The sequence below is a fragment of the Motacilla alba genome, chromosome 4, assembly GCF_015832195.1.
Source record: "Motacilla alba alba isolate MOTALB_02 chromosome 4, Motacilla_alba_V1.0_pri, whole genome shotgun sequence".
Lineage (NCBI taxonomy): Eukaryota > Metazoa > Chordata > Aves > Passeriformes > Motacillidae > Motacilla > Motacilla alba.
The window spans coordinates 32,302,586-32,320,383 of record NC_052019.1 but is presented as its reverse complement, the minus strand read 5'-3'; the positions used below and the strand labels follow the sequence as shown (position 1 = coordinate 32,320,383).

The window sequence follows — 17,798 nt, the reverse complement described above, 5'->3', positions numbered from 1 at the left end:
AGTATGCCTGAGGGAAGGAGGAGGGTTAAGCACACCATCTCAGCAGGCTTTGCATTAGAAGCCTACACCCGGTGACTGTTTCCTTTGCAGTCTTTTTCCCACCCTGCCCTCTGGAACACCATTGGAAGTGCAATACGGAAGCTTTGTTCTGGAGAAAGCTAGTAAGAGTGGTGAAAAACACGGGAAGTGAGCTAAGCGTTTATGGCTAACCCACAAGAGTACCCAAGACCAGGTGGTCAGCACTCAGATCCAACCCCAGACCTTTTCTGTAGCACTGCAGATGCGTGAAGTAGCTCCAGAAGACACCTTCCAACTTAGTGTGGTGGTACATGCACAATTACCATCAGCTTCCTCTAATAAGCTACACTGCAGTGATGGAAGTGCCATCAGTCCCGTGGTTAGCTAATGGAGCACACAGGAAGATTGTACTGTCTCTGAACAAGCCAGTCAGGAAGATGCAAGGATAAAAAGTTCAATTTACACAAATGCTGTGATGATTAGCAAAAGGAGAAAGGAAAAATGACAGTTTAATGAGATTTTAGCAGCAATTCTATGTGTCTCTGCATCTACCAAGAATTTTTAAGCAGAAGATTTTTTTTTTTATATATATACGTGTCTGGTCTGTCAACTGTGCTATCAAGACTAATAAGAAATTGCTAGAGTTTAAATGATCTGTGAATTACAAAATAGGTTGTTTATTCATCACAGCCGACACTTTGTGTTACAAAGTTGTGATTTTTTTAATGAGGTGAAGACTAAGATAATGGGGGGAAGGGCAGCAGTTAGACCAACTCCTGGAAATCAACTCAGCACTCCAAGCTGTTACTAGTTAGCTCATTTTTTAAACATCGCATGCTCCACATCTTCTGCAGTCAGAGTTAACAAAAAGAAAAAATGTCTCACATCATCTTGTACAGAGATTCCTCACAGTACTTTTAGTTTAAACTGGTCAGCTCAGATTTGAGCGCATGGAATGTGCTCCGATGCCAGAGACCCCCCACACTGATCTTAGCTCAGAACTGAGACCTTACAGCAGCATAAAAATTCAACCAAAATCAATATTCTGTTTTCAGTGCTTTATATTTAATCAATGGGCTAACACTTGTTTCCTCACCCTATAAATAAAGAGCAGTCATACTAAGTTGTACCATTATGGTCACAGCACTATGTGTAAAACCAGTGGTTCAGAGCAGACTTCAAATTTGGCAGGAGCAGACTTCAAATTTGGCTCTATATTGGGAATACACCTGTTACAAAAAATAATATGAAATGGTCTTGAGCTTAAGAGTTACCATTAGAGGTTTTATAATAAATTGGTGAAGTGAACAAGGACAAAGTACTGGGGTTTTAAGAAGTCAAAAATATCAAACTGATGAATTATATGCTGAGCCACTGTATATCATCTTTCACTTCAATGCTATAGAAAACCAGAAAATGGTTTTTAGAAAGAGCTCTGAGTGAGCTCAGGCTATGTCAAAACTCATGCAAGTTTAATTTCTCTATCACACCATTTGTTAAAGTTACAAGTAAGAAACAGAAATAGTAGGCAGAGATAAATACTGGCCACTGGAAAAGAGTCAGTATTTCTCTCCAAAAGGTGAACTCTTGTGCTGACTTTCCCCCACCCACACAGGGAGAGAGAAAATTTCCCAAGGCTCTGATTCTCTCTTTCATGTTTCTCTGCCCTTCCTGAGCTCAGGACAGGCTGAGATGCAGCATAGGATGAAGAAGCTCCTGGTTTTTCTGTGCCTGTGCCTTCTGTTGCATTGGTGTCACACACAGACGCGCAGCAGGAGCTGGAGTGGGTAGCTGAAGGGGGACTTGGAGAAGCATGGGAACTGTATTGTCTCTTATCAGTCCTAACCAAGGTCTCTTCCCCACATTACAGGCCACAAGGCAGCCCAGTCTCCATGGTTCCTGCAAACCACACCTGATGCAGAAGAGTCAGCCCTGCTGATAGGTCCACCAAATTTCACAAAGGACCCTTTAAATAACTTACAGAAGGCCAAACTATGCCTACTGCAAAGACAAAGGCAAGATCCAAAACAGCACTTAACCACATTTACCATGAAACCATCCTTGCTCTTTGTTCCTTTAGTCCACATAGTAAATGGGAATCAAATCAGAGGCTGAAATAAACAATGAAAGTCACCTCACCCATAGAAGGTTAGACCCACAGCACACAGGCTTCAAGACAAATATTCAGCTTCTTCATAGTGTATACAACCCATGTCATCAACACCTGAAATGGAAATTTCCCACAACAACTGGAGTTTATAATTTTAATACCTGTATTTTAGACCCAATTACTTGTTTTACATATACACACACTGTCATTTCTGTGCAGACAAACACACAGAATCAGCAATTATCTGCAAGCACTGCAACTGTGTGCTAATGAGCTGCTTCATATTTACAGGCTTTCACTACCCAATCCAAAATGGCTAATATTTATGAACCTATTTCACCAGGAAGTCAGTCCTTCAAAAAGACTGATTTTTATCCTGGTGTACCGCATATGGGCACATTATCGATATCAAGTGAGTGGAAGAAAAACTGATTGATAATTTACCAGCTGAACTTTCACAGATACAGACATCACGAGTCTAACCTGTCAACCACAAGAAGCCTTACCATAAGGATATTTTGTGTCTAGTCTATTTGCTCCTGTTCTTGTCCAGGGTAGTACATCATCGCTGCAACCATTAGGCATCCCATTGTATCCAATTCCAACAATCTTGTTTTCTGAATTTACAATGCAGGCACCAACCTAAATAAAATCAGATTTATATAGTACCAACAGCATGCAAAACCATGTGTCAACAATGAAGATGAGACATGAATAGTCAGTCCTACAATTTTCATTTAAGAGACACAAGCTTCACTTTATATATCAAGTCACACCAACTAGTAAGCAGGGCTGAAATTGTACCTGACTGGTGGGGCTTTGAAATAAGTCAGGGCGGATGTAATTCTGCTACCCCTTTGGTCATGCTGTTCCCATCCCAGCCTGCCAGCGTTGTTCCTTGCCTGCTTATGAAATAACCTAGTTCAGGGAGCAGAACAGCACTGATTGAACCCTAAACATGTAAGTTCAGCTCCCCAAACTAGCTTTCCCAGCAGATGTATGAGCAACATGAGCAGAAGAAGAGTTATGGAAGATGTAACAGAAATACAAGCATTGGCTTATGCAGGCCTCACAAGACTTTGGGGCTTGTTGCAAACATGCACTAAAATTTCAAACCTTTTAACTCTCGTCCTTTATTGCTTCAACCTAAGTCCACAAAGGGACTCTTCTTAAAGAATGATGATGTGTCCCATTTTTATGTTTTCTACCCATATTATTTGTTGAAATTGCAATAGTACTAATTTTAATTCACACAAGGTGCTTATCAACCAGCCCCTGGGCAACAAAACTTTAGCCCCAAGTGAAAAACCTTCAGAGAACTAAGTGCTGTAATGGACAGAAGGAAGTGAACAGATTGTTTTTCTGTGATTTGCTTCCTGATTTTTTTCACACAAAGGATGTCTAACAGGATGACTGGATCCTGCAGAATAGCATGTTTCAGGAGCTGTATCAATCACCTGAAATCAGTATTAAACAATACTGAACAGAGGCACATGAAACATGTGAAAAATGGAAACAGACAGTGAAGCATAGGGAACAGGGGATCCTGAGGGAGGAACAAACCAGGAGAAAACTCCAGTCAACCCAGTAACAAACAAACACTCTTACAGGTGAGGAAAAGAAACCTGTAAAGTGTTGTGTCTTAAAAAATTACAACCTAAAACTTCCAGCAGTTTTATCCTCCTCTAAAGGTGACTATATTTACTGGAAAAAGGAGACAAAATGCGTGTTATTTTAACTTCCAGATGAAAAGATGATTTATAAAACTCCAAGCTACAAATGTACACAGAATTATACATATGAGGTCAGGGCCAATAAGAGAATTTCTGTAACAGAAGGTGCTGACTATGTTAAAAACTGAATTGCTATACACTGTAATAACTTTTATTAAGGAATCCCTGAAACCACTATGCGTACATCTGATGTGATAGGCAATATAGATTAGGTTATCTTATTATTATATGTTGCCTTCTTACCTGAGAGCTTGGATCCTTACTTCTTTGTGCTGACAGAAAAGCTACTGCCATAAAATATTCAGGCCATTCCAAATAATCCTCTCTTTTTTTGCAGGATGTTTCACTGCTGAAACAATAGTTGACAGAAAAAAAAACAGCCATCAGCAAACACCACAGACCTAGATTTACTACAAATTGTATTATTTTAATGTGCACAAGTTTAAAGTAACCAGGATCAGAATGTGGCTGAGACCACACATTCACTAATATTTTGATAGTAAAACCATCAGTTTTAAGTGCTTTCCAGGAACTTACCCATGCAACATTTCCTTTCAAGGAAAAGGCATCAAGCAAGGTTGCAAATTTCATTTTTAGATAAGAAGGCTGAGATATTCAGAGCACTGAGCAATTCAAAGACAGAGCAATTTATCCTTTATAGATAACACCTTGTATATTTCTAAGGTTCGGGTATATCATGTACTGCCATTCTTCTCACCCAAACAACATAATCTTTTTTTATGATGACTGTGATAACTGCCAACCTCTAATCTAAGTTATTTTGTACTTCTGCCTACAACAAGTGCTCAGTAGCTTCCTATTTCAAAACTTCCTCTGCAGGCAATATTTTCTGACCATACAGTTATCACTGTAAGTCTACCTCTTGTTACAACGTTTACCACCAAAGATCTGAGGCCATTCCAACAGTTCCCTGCTAATTTTCTCTTGAGATTTTGTCTTATGAAGCCTTCTGAAAACTGTCAGGAGATGGGTTCAAGAACTTTTCCTTTAGATATAATATATAGATGTGCCACAAAAGGTTGCTTCTTTCCCTGCTCTGAAGGGTAGATCTGGGGAAAGGAGGAAGGAAAAAAAGGGTGATACATCATTTTTTCTTGCCTGCTTATGGGTGAAAGCCTGCTCAGACAGTGTAAGACACAACAGGGGAATTTCTGTGCTTTTCAGCTCAAAGAAAAGAAAGACAGACATCTCTCTCTCCACACATATATTTAAGCTTTGAAAATTTCAAACAAAAATATCAAATTGAAAGAAAATTCCCCCAAACTCTCTCACCTATCATTGCTACAACTTGAAAACCAAACCAATAGAACACCTCAAATACAATGACTAGCCTATCAAAATACAAGGGGCACAGTACTTTTCTTTTTGGGCTCCTCTTACCAAAGACTACGGGTTAAGACCAAGATACCCTTCTTGTGATGTACAGCCATGCAGAAAAATACATCACAGGTAACTGCAAGCAGCAAGACATCTCCTAGCAACACTAGTACCGGCACTTTCAGAAGACAAACATTAGAAGGCAAGTGTTTAGTTAATCATTATTTTTATAACTAAAACCATGTATTAGAGGCTTGCAGTTAGCTTGTCATGAAGAGGTTACCGTCTTTGAGTGAAAACAATGATAAAACTGTATTTTAGAAACCTACAGTGTGCTGTTTACCAAAGATAAATTGCTAGTTTTGAATAGCCTGTATGTGGCACATTACAAGTTAGCAATTTTGGCTTGTTCTTGGAATGAAGGAGGATCACCTTTAAGGCCACCATCTCAAAGTAAGAAGGGAAGAACACACACTCTTGATGTAACCCACACACCTCTCGCACACTTTGACAACATTGCAAACAGTGCCCAGAACTGTCAATTGTCAAAGCAAAGACACAAATCAAGTATGTGATTCTAAAAATGCCCAAACTGACTTGAATCACAGTAACTAAAGGGTTGGGGCTATATCCTACCAAGAAGGAAAAGTGCTCAGAGAAAGAAGAGATTAAAGACATCCCCTCACACCACTCTGTGCCAAACTGAACTTTGACAGGTTAACTAAAACATCAAGAATATCTTTCAGCTATATGATTATTTAAAATAGCTCCTAAAAAGGAATTTACAAAATCTAAACCACAACTGGACTCTCAATGATTGCTTCTGGCTAAGTGACATTCACAGTGATGTCTTTGGAGAGGGATAAAACACAATGCAGAGCTACACTGAATAAAACATTCTGGGGAAAGGCCCAGAAAGATAGTAGTACTCTGAACTAAGAGGTCGTGAGATCTTTTGTTAAATTATTCCCTAGCAACTCTACTTATTCAAAACATAACAAAAGCTAGTATTTACTTTTCTAATAAATACAGAACTGTATGTAAGTGGAGGTCCCTCAGACCACCAACTTCACAGGCAGAAGAGCATATCTAAAAAATAAGCAGAAGGCTTACATCAAAGAGAAATAAACCCCCCCAAAGCCCTTACTCAATTACTTCTACTTAACATCACCGTGTTTGGCAAGACAATTGCCTGAACTCAGTGCACAAGAACTCAGGAGTGTGAAATGGGTATAAACCACTGAATTTCTGATTGAGCAGAAGCCAAGGCCTTGGCTAGTAGTCAAGCACACACATGAAAATTAGTTTATGGATTGGGGCAGCTGATAATCTTCTTTATGCTCATTTGCAAGCTCTAGAATTGCATGAATGAAAGCTACTCTAGAAAACACTACAGCTAGCTGTAAAACAGGCAATCAAGGCTTACCCTTAGGATAACCCATAAGAACTTCTGAACAAAAATAACAGGAAATGAAAGCTATGAAGAATACTGCTAAGAACAATGGGGGGAAAGAAAAACCTAAATTTTAGAATAATTAGTAGTCTCCAGAAAATTTTGTAAAGGTTATTTCAAGGGAAAATAGAGAAAAAGATTCTATAACTAGAGAACACTGCCTCCCTTTTCACTTCTTTTTCATTCATCTAGGTTTCAAGTAAGCTGTGACACCATCTGAAAAAAGAACAAATGTCATTCAACTACTTTAAAAAATGGTCTAGCATAATGAAAATTTCTTTTGAGACTCCTAAAACAGAATTTATAATCTCAAACTTTTTCATACGACAATTATGACAGTCAGCTATACAACAGTATAGTACAGCTGGAGGACTGGGGGGGTATCAGATCAACCTCCCTCTTTTTTAAAGCTTTTCCTCGGCTTCCGTATCTTCGGTGTCATGTGCATTATGTTACAACTCTATTCAAGCGGTGTTATTCCCCGGTATCATGTATACTAATGAAGACCAACTACAAATACCTTGGCACTGAATCACAGGTAAAAAATGAAGCATGTATTAAAAACAAGAAGTAAACATCTTCAGCTAAGCTCTTGCTCCCCAAAAGCCAAACAGGATATGGTCTCTCAATGACCTTTAATACAAGCTTCTCATTTAAATCTCATATTTTATGATCATTACTAGATTAAATGAATGTGGGATTTCCTTTACTTGAGGCTTCTCGTTTTTCCCCTCATATAGGTACTGAGATAGGGTAATTACATATTCCGTACTCGGAGGGAAGGTTTTCAAAGAGAAAACTCAATCCTTCTTAAAGAAGAACAGTACTCAGTTCATTGCAAATTAGTTATATTCACAATTTCTTGGGAGATAACCCATAAACACTGTGCATGAATACTGAGCCTCAATAAAGCAGTATAAGAACACTTCCCTTCACTGAACGTACTTCACTTTTACCACTTCTGACTTTAATTAATTGCCTATTACTCACGCCGGTCCTCATTTCCGGAAATAATGAACACAAGACACCCTGCCTGCTCATCTTGCCATCCCAGCGATTACGAAACCCACGTAAAACAGGCCATGCCCTCACCACAGAGCCTTCAGGGGCTTCAGGAAACGCCGTCCCACCAGGATGGATTTCCCCCGGCACGGCGACGGCCGGCGCTGCCCGGGGAGCCCCCGGCTGCGCGGACCTTCCCCTCCCTGCCTCTCCGTCCTGCCCTGGAGGAGTCCAGCTTCCCTCCCTCCCGTCCCGGAGGATTCCAGCTTCCCTCCCTCCCGCCCTCAGAGGCTGCGGTGGCCGCACGGCGCGGCCGCACCACTCGCGGCCGTCGGGCCCCGCCACCAGGGCTTTCCCCGCGGGCGGCAGCGGCCCGGGCCGCCCGGAAAAAGTTTCTCCAGCCGGCGTGCGAGGGGAGCACGGCGGCGGTGGGAGAGGGAGCCGCGGGATGGCGGGCGGGAAGAGTTTGCGAGGCCCCCCGCGGGCCCTGCTCTCGCGTACCCGTTCCGCTGGTGGCCGGGCTGGGGGCCGCTCATGCTGCCGCGGCCACGCTGCTTTCGCCGCCTGGCGCCTCAGCGCGGGCGGGCGGGGCCGGGGGCGGGCCGGGCGGGCCGGGCCGAGCCGCGCCCCGAGCCGCCCGGCGGGAGCCCGGCTTCGGAGGCGCCTGCAGCGCTCGGGAGCTGCACCCCGGGATGCCGGGAGCCTCTGCGACACAATGAACCAGTCACTTGAATGCCTGTTCAGTTTTCTGACAGACGCTGCTTCTAATGTTATGCTTTGACATAAGCACGCGGGTTTTCGCCCTGCTCACGCTCTTGAAGCGAATGCTGTTTATTAAAGCTTGACATTAACATATTAAAACGTCGAAAAATCGGAGATTTTATTTCTTCTCTGGATATAAAATTGATGTGGAAATTGAGTTATGGTTTATTTATTATGGTTTATATGCCTCCAGCTGCTGCTAGGTCGTAGAAGTCTCCCAGGATGCACAGGTAGCTGAACATACACACACACACACACACACACACACATATATATATATATATATATGTATATATATCTCCCATTACAGTGCAAAATTAGAGGCAGGATAATAAATATTAAATGTTGGTGTGGCGTGTTTGTGTTCCTTGTGTGAGAAGCTGCCTACCTTGGCTGGCTGGCTGCCACTAGGGCATGCCTCTGCGGAAGCACTCAAATGGGAGCAAGGTACACATGTTCGCTCCACGGGGCTGCGAGGCATCAAGTGAAGACTGCCCAAACCCAGCCGAACGTGACCAATTCGGTTCCCACTGGAGGCAGTGACAGGGGCAGCGAACTCCGTGATGGACAAAAGGAAAACACTTGCCTTTGAGAGCATCCCCAAGAGGGGTTTGTGTGCGCAAGCCGTGGGTTTGCACTGCATGTGAGCTGCACCACTGATCTGAATGTGGTCAACTGACATGGCTGAGAGAATGGTTTCTCGCAGTCTGGTCAAAAATCTTCCTCTTCATCCAGAAGGATGGTTCAGGTCAGAAAACAGGACATTTTGGGGAAACTGGGTACACAGCATCTCAGGAGCTGTCTTTATAGTTCCCTCTTACTGACTGTATGCACAGCAAATTGCACAAGTGGGTGCCTTACTACACCAACATGAGTGCAAGAAGATGGCTAAGCCAAGGAACCTGCCATGCTCACAGTTATTCTTGAAGCTATGCCAAATCAGAAAGATCCTGCAGTGATCAACATGGAGGAGCATATTGCCAATATGTTTTCTTATTAAGATTGCTGTATCAGTTACCTTTTTTTTTAGTCAACTGACAAACTATCAAATATGAAAATGTTACTTAATTTCACAGATATTCCTATTCAGTTGTAACCAGAAAACTTGGCAAAAGCAACCTGCTATACTTCAACTGACAAGTTTTCCAGCCCTCAGAGTGGGAAAACATAGCTATTTCAGTTTGCAAGACTTCTATTGGCATAATTTCATATGGACAACAAATGTTCATGTATGATTTGTTAATGAATGAAATGGAACTATTTAAATGCAAGAAAAAGAAAACAAATTTAATGCAAGTAGCATCACTCAGGAAAGCATGAGCATGAAGGTGAAATGAAAGGCCTGATGATAGTTGATCATTAAAACAGTTAAAGAGCACTCAATTAATCTGGAGGAAAAACAATAGCCTAATTCAGTTCAAGAAGTTCTCTACTGTCTGTGTATCTGCACTCTTGAAGTACGAATTAAAATTGTTAAAATTGTAGCACTACAATTATCCATGCCAAATTCGTTACTTTTCATAGTTAGGATTCTGAGGATAAACCTATAATATCTACTAACTACTACTACTGCTTATAATACAGCAGTGATATATGGCCTGAGGAGGAAAACTCCTGGTGGAGTTTCAGTTAGTAGACTCCTGTAATGTTGCTAAATGACACACCTTCTGGAAATCTTGCTACATTTTTATTTCCCCTTGGTTTTTTCAAGAGTTATACTGAAAACTTCTCTTGTGGCCAAGTTGTGACTGTTCTTCTGACAATGTACTATTTTATCTGACATAACACACATGGTAAGAAGGGTACACCTGGACTAGGCAAAATTTAGGCCAGGATCCTCTGTTCTAAGCACAGGATGGTGCTGAGGGTAGGTGGCTTGACTTACTACAGGTGTGGGGCAAAATCATGCTGCCTGGCAGGTTCCATAAGACTTCTCTGGTTGTTGCTTGCTTTGCAAAAGCTGCAGCTACCCTGGATTAGCTGTCTGAATCCTCTTCTCCATTAACTCTGAGATCCAGAAGTTTATGTGCACCTTTCATTGGCCTCAGAAGCATTCAGATCTCTGTGACAGAACTAGAGGGCTCTAACTCAAAGCCTCTGTTAAGGCAGACATGCATTCAAATAGACCAAATTTCTTTTAAATTTATGTTTGAACTGTAGTCCTGTCCTTGCACGTTCCTCTCTTGTTCCACAGAAGGAGGATGTATGTTAAAAAGCTTTAAGTATCTCAGGTAATTTTTCATAAGTTATTTTTGTTTGTGTCTTATTTCCTAACAAGGTCCCGAGTGCGGACTATCATGACTTTGCTGGATAGATGTCAATAAAAAATCTGAGCTGATTACAAATACTTTAGATGCTCTTATTAATGAAAAGTGATACAAGTTTCAAAGACATGCTAAATATACAACCATCTGTCAAGCTGCTTATATTTTTAGCTCACTTCTTATGAAAAATTCACATCTACCTTTTGTCAATTTTGATAAAAGCAAACTTAGTCAAGTTTGGGGAACCCCCAGTTCACAGAACCCCTTCCCACTTTCTTGTTGCTTGCCAACAGACTCTTTTAACTTTGCTGGCAAGCAAGATCTCTCCCCAAATGTACCATATGTATAAGTTGTTGCTCAGAGAGCAATGTTTGCTTTTGGCAGAATATGGAGCATGCAATTTGGTAGTCCACCCTGAAATCAATCTCATAACTTAAGGGAAAAGTAAAAAGAAATTGCTAATGAGCTGTTGTCTTTCCCTCTAATAGAATGAAATTTTCAGGAACTAATTACTAAGTTTGAAGAAAAAGACAAATAAATATGACAGTATGTCTTTATATCTTTGTCTTACAGAGAAGAAATTGCTCTTGGAGTGAATAATTTTCATAGCTAGATAGTTTTCATAGCTAGAGAACATCATTTTTTAGGCAAGACTCATCTTCTAAATATTTTTCCAAATAGGAATTTCTACCCGAGTTAAACTTTTCCATCCATACCTGCTTACAGTGTGAGGAGCACATTAAATACAAATGCTGCTGCTGGTATATGCTGCAGTTCTGAATTTCTATACATAATCTAATAAAGTATATGAAGTTATGGCTTCCTCACTGCTCAAATAACATCTGTTGCAATGTCAGGCTTTGTACTGAGAACAAAATCCTATTTTGGAACCCCCTTGCTGGAAGTCCTAAACAGGGTTAGCTGCAGAAGTTTGTTAGCAAATCAGCCCATTAATAGACTGCAATAAACCCTTAGATTTTTATATTGTAGCATTTTCTGTAGGGAGCATAAGTATGTCAGAATTACTATAGGATTTTTTTTTAGCATATAATTCTTTATGCTATGCAATTTTGGAACTACTTATTCATAAAGATGGCAAGAAATGCAACTTATTACCAGCCTTTGATTAAAGCCAAATAGGATGATATCATGATGATTATGGTGCCAATGGAAGCCTGTTGCAAATTCAGTATTTTCAAACTCAGGTGCCAAAATTCAGGTCATTGAAATGTGTGTTTAGATGCCTACCTTTTTTACAGATTTATAAGCAGTGAATGCCAGAGATTCTTGTGCATGGTGAGTATCTGTCAGAATCAGTCAAGCCAATATTAAGGTAATTTTATGCTTTTAATGTCCTAATAGGCAATCATTACTCTTCTCTATTCTTAGATTTTGATGGCTTGTTTATTAGGTTACCTTCCTGTAGCATCTGTTCCTTGAAACTAGAGTCTAGTGCTAGATTTGAGTTTTCTTTTTGTCCAAGTGAGATCCTATTTTGAGTATCACATTCTCAGTCTTCCAGAGAAAATTCTGCAAAATTCCCTAAATCCAGAAATGTTGCAATTCATTATCTCTGGGGTCAGAAATGAGTATATAAATTATTCTCTTTAAACAGTCTTCTGATCAATTTTTAAAAGTACACAATTTTTCATGTCACATAAAAATTTTATGGACATATGGTGATTTCCTAAATTTTGACTGTTTTCTTGTTTTATTCATACTTATGGTTCTAGTTATAGGTAAATATTGTCTTTGCAGTACCTTTGGTATGAGTATATTCTCCAGCTAGATTTGCTCTTTCTGTAGGCTGTGTGTTATTTGCTGATGTTTTCTCTGTTTGTTTTTTCCTGGTGTTCGTATCTGTCTCTGACCAGTTGTCTAATTTTGAAACTCCTTTTCCACTCACACTCGCCCTTGCATCCAAATCCTCCTTTTTATGCAATCTCATACGATTTCATACCAAATCCAAAACACAGCACTGTACCAGCTACTAAGAAAAAAATATAACTTCATCCCAGCTACAACCAGGACAACAGAAGACAGATGCTAGAAAAATGGAAGATATTGCACATGATCTTTTTTCCTATCTCCATCCACAACTGGAAATCACAGATAATCTTGCTAAGTTGTCCTTTGGAAAGTAAACTGAGACACAAAGTCTCAGACTGCAAGGCTTCTGGCAATCCTAGTGAGTCCTTCCAAAACATGAATTACCTTCTTTGCCCACCCACACTAGCTATGGCTAGTATCACAAATACTCCCTAGTTAGACGTGAGAAATTAATTTTCTGCTTTCAGTATAAAATTTCACTTTCTTGGCATGCTGCTTCTGGACTCAGCAGCTGCCTACCTACTTCACAGCTTTCTATTTCTTCTGTTACCTTCCCCTTATTTTTGAAGGATATTTTTAATATCTAAGAAGATTATCTTCTATTTCCGTCCCTTCTGATTTGGCAAGATTTTCCTGTGATGATGTAGCAGCTTTTCATACTACATCATGAATTTTCCCCAAGTCTCCAAATCTCTTACAGTGTATCAACTTGCAAAAACTCCAACTGGAAAATAATATTATCTGTAATCATTACATCAGATACATTCTAAAGACAGAAATTTTTACTCGTCCATACAAATGATATTGACTACACTTATCCCTTCATACTTGGGCAAACTAGTTTGCTGTTAGTAAACTTTTCTTCTCCTGATGCAAATTCCACTTATACTTGATTTTTTAAACTCAGTGGAACTTCTGTCCAACCTTCTTTTTGTTTACGATAAGATTTACATTTCGGCTATAGAGAATTTTCCTATATTTATGTATAATTTCCTGTCATTTATCTTAACTGTATCTTTAAATTTCATTATTACAGCGTGTTGACCTTCATATAAGAGTTGCTATACAGAATCATTTTCTTACATCTTTATAGGGGATTTAGCATGAAAGGTTTTAAGTCAACGTGCTAAATCCATTCTGTGATAAGAGATGAATTACCCCTTCAGCTAACCTGTGGATTGGGGGAGGCAGGGGGGCAAGACAATATCTCGGTATTCTCAGATACACTGGCTAATTAAACTAAGCTCAAAAAAATAAAATGAACTGTTGCACTCACTCTGGGTTTGTCCTGTGTCTTACCTCAGCATGATGAAATCCCTTCAACCTACTTGCCTTTCAAATTGCCAATACACCCAGTTCCCCAAATTAGCATCAAACGCATTTTCTTTCCTCAGTGGGAGGATAACTGCTCTGTCCCTAGGACATAACACCAGGAGAACAGTGAGACACAAGGCACAATGCCTTCATTTTGTAACATCCTGAGTGTTAGCTTGGCATCAGGGCAGAGGGAGCTCAGCTGCCACTATCATATTATATGTGAGTACTTTTCATCTCTTCTGCATTCTGGCTGTCTCCTAACCTCATTGAACTAATTACACAAGAGCAGCTAACAGCCACACTGCTCTAACTTATCAATAATGAAAAGTGAGCTGGAGCTGTCAGGAAATACATTTGACATCCTAACTTGGAAGAACAGGAAGTCTATGCTCTCTCTGTAGATATGAGGGGAAATATAACCATTAGTAAACCTAATTTATTTCATAAGCAAAGTTGACAGCATGATTCCTTTTCAATATTTCCTGGCACTTTCCTATTATATGAGATTCTGCTTTTAGTTGTCTACATCAGACAAACATGATTTGTTCAGACTGAAATAGCCCAAGCTGAGCACTTGCTACTACTAAGATTATTTTTTTTATCTTTCAGTTTGTATCCATACTTTTTATGCTATTGTAACTTTAAAACCATTATAAATAAAAACATATTCACATTAGGAAGACATTGACTCAGATGGCAAAGACAGTGTATAGTAAATGAGCAGTTTTAGCATGGAGGCACAGCAGCTCTGAGCTATACAAAAGAGACTATTGGGTAAAGAAGGCAAAGAGCAGGATGCGATTTTTGAAGTAGGGATCATTAAGGAATTCAAAAGTGGATGGGCTATAGACTGTGGAAAGGGAAGACAGACATTAGTTAAGATTTATCCAATTCTTATTTTTCAGAATACAACAGAATGTTTTTAGGGTTCAAAGTACTGAAGAAAAACTGTCTTTTGAAGCCAGCCTTCACAGCAGCCTAGGGAGATAAAAAAAATTAAATAACAGATGTGCTTTATTTTTTTCAAAACTGAGGAAGCAAAAGGGAACTGATACACGATATTCCTCCTTTACAGGAAAGTAAACTAAAAAACTCCCTATTAGTTCTACAAAAACTTCAATAGGTTCTATAGGGACAGTAAGAAGGAGAACTCCAAATCACTCTGCTGGTATAAATCTCCTCTGGGGTAAGCATTTTTCTGCACAAGATGAATGTCCTAAACAGGCAAAAATAAGAAACAGGCCAAAAATCCTCAGAATTTTATGAAGCTTGTGAAAACTGGCTACTCTTGTTAGGACAACTTTTTAGAATAAAAATGTTTTTTATGCAGCATCTGTTAAATTGACTATAGTGGTCTTTTAAAGGATTAGGAAACAGAGGATTCTCATTGGAAGATATTCTACGGGTCAATTTCTTTGTGCATTTTGTGTTAGAAAATTCTTCAGTGTTTTGAACAGCACTTCAGCTGATTTGCAATACAAGAACCTGAAATTAGCACACTGGGATCAATACTGAGCAATATTTTGTCTCTGAAAGAAATTCACTCTGACAGAGAAGAGTAAGAGCAGTGCAAGGAAATGGAGACTCTGGCTAAAAAGCTGGATACAGAAATCTCCTACAAAGCAGTACAAATTAGTTGATGTCATCAGAGCAAGAAAACCATAGTGACAGAACAAAATGTTATCCAGGTTCCAGAATACTTTATTATCACCACCCTAGGTCACTAAGCTTCACAAGCTATATCCATCAAATTTGATAGCAGTGTATACACTCACAGCTAGAAGGTGCAGCGCTTTAATGTACTAACGATGTACATTAAGACACCTGGGTTCAAAGTCAGTTTATGACAGGAACAAAATGAGTTTGTTGGTCTCAGCCTGCACTCTAGTGGACAATTGCACATAAACCCAATCCTGAGAAGAATCCCTAGAATTACATTTGTTGGCCAAAACATATGGTGAAATTAATATTCTCTGTACATTATTAAAAACAAATTTTCTTTTGCATTTTGTGCTCTTCTGAAACACTGCAAGATGAGACATTTCCATCAGCATGTCTTTAATACTGTGTTCAGTATTCTTGTTACGAGGATTTGAAAGAATACAACAGAAGGTGAAACACTACAATGGAAGGCAGTAAAAGGCAATAAGATGCTTCCATGTTAGGGGGAAAATGGAGATATGAGGACATACCACCATAGCAGACATATATAATGTTTATGAGTAGGTAAAATATTTATCTTTATTTACCTTTTTGTAATAAAGGACACTGCAAAACAAAAAAAAGAAAATGACACTCGGCACAGTGATAAAAATATTTTCTTGATTCATAATTAGCCTGTAAACTCAGATCTGAAAGGCATCTTAGAGGCAAGACCTAAACAGAACTTTAAAAAAATTATGCTGTTACAAGAACAATAAGAATAGCAAGGTAAGATAGTATTAAAGGGACTCAATACTAATATGAGGGACTCAAACTCTAACGATTCAAGATATAAAACAAATTGCCTTAAGCATGGGCAGAAACTATACCCACACATCTTTTATTTCATTTCTATATTCCATACAAGGTTTACACATATTTCAGTGAGCAGCCAGTAGAATGCTGGAGTCTAAGATTTGTGTTGTCTGTGGTATTTCCTATTTGAAGAAATTAGCTGCAAAATGTTGTCTGGAACTCTAACCTCACTTCAGGTTATTGACCTTTATATTATTTAACTTCTTATCAGTCAAGTGAACAATATTGATACTCAAGCATTTAAAATTATAGTCATATGTCAACCACAGAGGCAATGTAAAAAAGTTGAGTTATCCTGTCTTTTCAAAATTTTATTTAAATATAAAAAATCTTTGTTATTACTAGCTTAAAATTGACCATTACATATTATATATATTATATGAACATAAATACATATTATGTTACCACATTTTTTTAGAGTCTTGTGATCTGTACTTGTCCAAGCAATTTTTCATCATGTGATCTACCTCATTCATTTTCTGGAGTCTTTTAACTTTCACAAGCCTACATTTCAAGATCAAGACAAATTGAAAATTCATTTTTTATAAAAATACAGTTCATCTTATGGTGTGGCTACTGTTTAGCATGTCTGGAATGCTATATTTATAGATTTTTCAAAATTAAAAAGCAGTCTTTGTCCATCTTTTAATGACAGAGCAGTCTCTCTGACAGTATTCTGATTCCAAATTTAGAAAGTCATAAATTTTTGTAAAAAATAATACAGCCCTCGATTTCGTAAAGAAATGTACCTCCAGATAAATTTTAAAGTGCAATTTATCAAATATGAATTTCCTATGTCCCCTCAGTTACTGTTGTAGTATTTGTTTATCAAAACCCTTACTTCCATGGTGCTTTCATAATTACTACTTCTGATTATTTTATTCCCATTCTTCTGATAGTTCATGGTTTTCCAAAAGGTTGAGCCAACAAATGTTAGTGTGAAAATATGAGTAATCATTACAAAGCCTCACATTTTTTCTAGATTTTGTAGATAAAAAGTGAATTTTAACTACTTTTTAAATGTGAACTAAGTAAATCTGAGTGTCTCTAAAATCACAAAGCAAACAAAGAAATTTTAATCTCTTGTGGAAAGGAGCTGAACTCATAAATTCTGCTTATGCAAAGTCAACAATATGCTTCCATGAGTAAAATGCTGCTCCAAAACCATGTTTTAATGGAATAGCTTGACAAGAATAATTTCTTTGAAGATAAAAAAAAAATAATTAGAAATGTTAAACAGAACCCAAATTCGTCAAGCATAACACAGAGGAAAGAAACAGCAAATGCTCATATAACTTCAAAAGAATTTGAATTATGCCCTTAAATTCAGACTTGTGGCATGAACTAAGATAATTGCCACAAAAACAGAAGCTTTTGCAGTCAATAACAGTCATTGGATTGAATCTGTCAATTTTTCTGAGCTGACAAATGAAAGGTGATAGCTGCTGAAATGA

General features: G+C 38.8%; 1 protein-coding gene across 7 annotated transcripts in view; it reads right to left on the bottom strand.

The window, feature by feature from the left end:
* Nucleotides 1-17,798, bottom strand: part of DCTD (dCMP deaminase) — a 56,207-nt gene that overhangs the window by 10,761 nt on the left and 27,648 nt on the right. For 3 of the 7 annotated variants that reach the window (XM_038134310.1, XM_038134307.1, XM_038134308.1), the window contains 2 exons: nt 4,105-4,210; nt 2,635-2,770 (listed from right to left, as the gene is read on the bottom strand). In XM_038134310.1, coding sequence (XP_037990238.1) covers nt 2,635-2,770; nt 4,105-4,155 — 187 coding nt within the window. In that variant the 5' untranslated portion in view covers nt 4,156-4,210. Of the gene's footprint in view, nt 1-2,634; nt 2,771-4,104; nt 4,211-7,744; nt 7,860-8,155; nt 8,264-17,798 lie in introns of those variants that run through there. The other 4 variants (XM_038134303.1, XM_038134309.1, XM_038134306.1 and 1 more) reach the window with 3 other exon arrangements.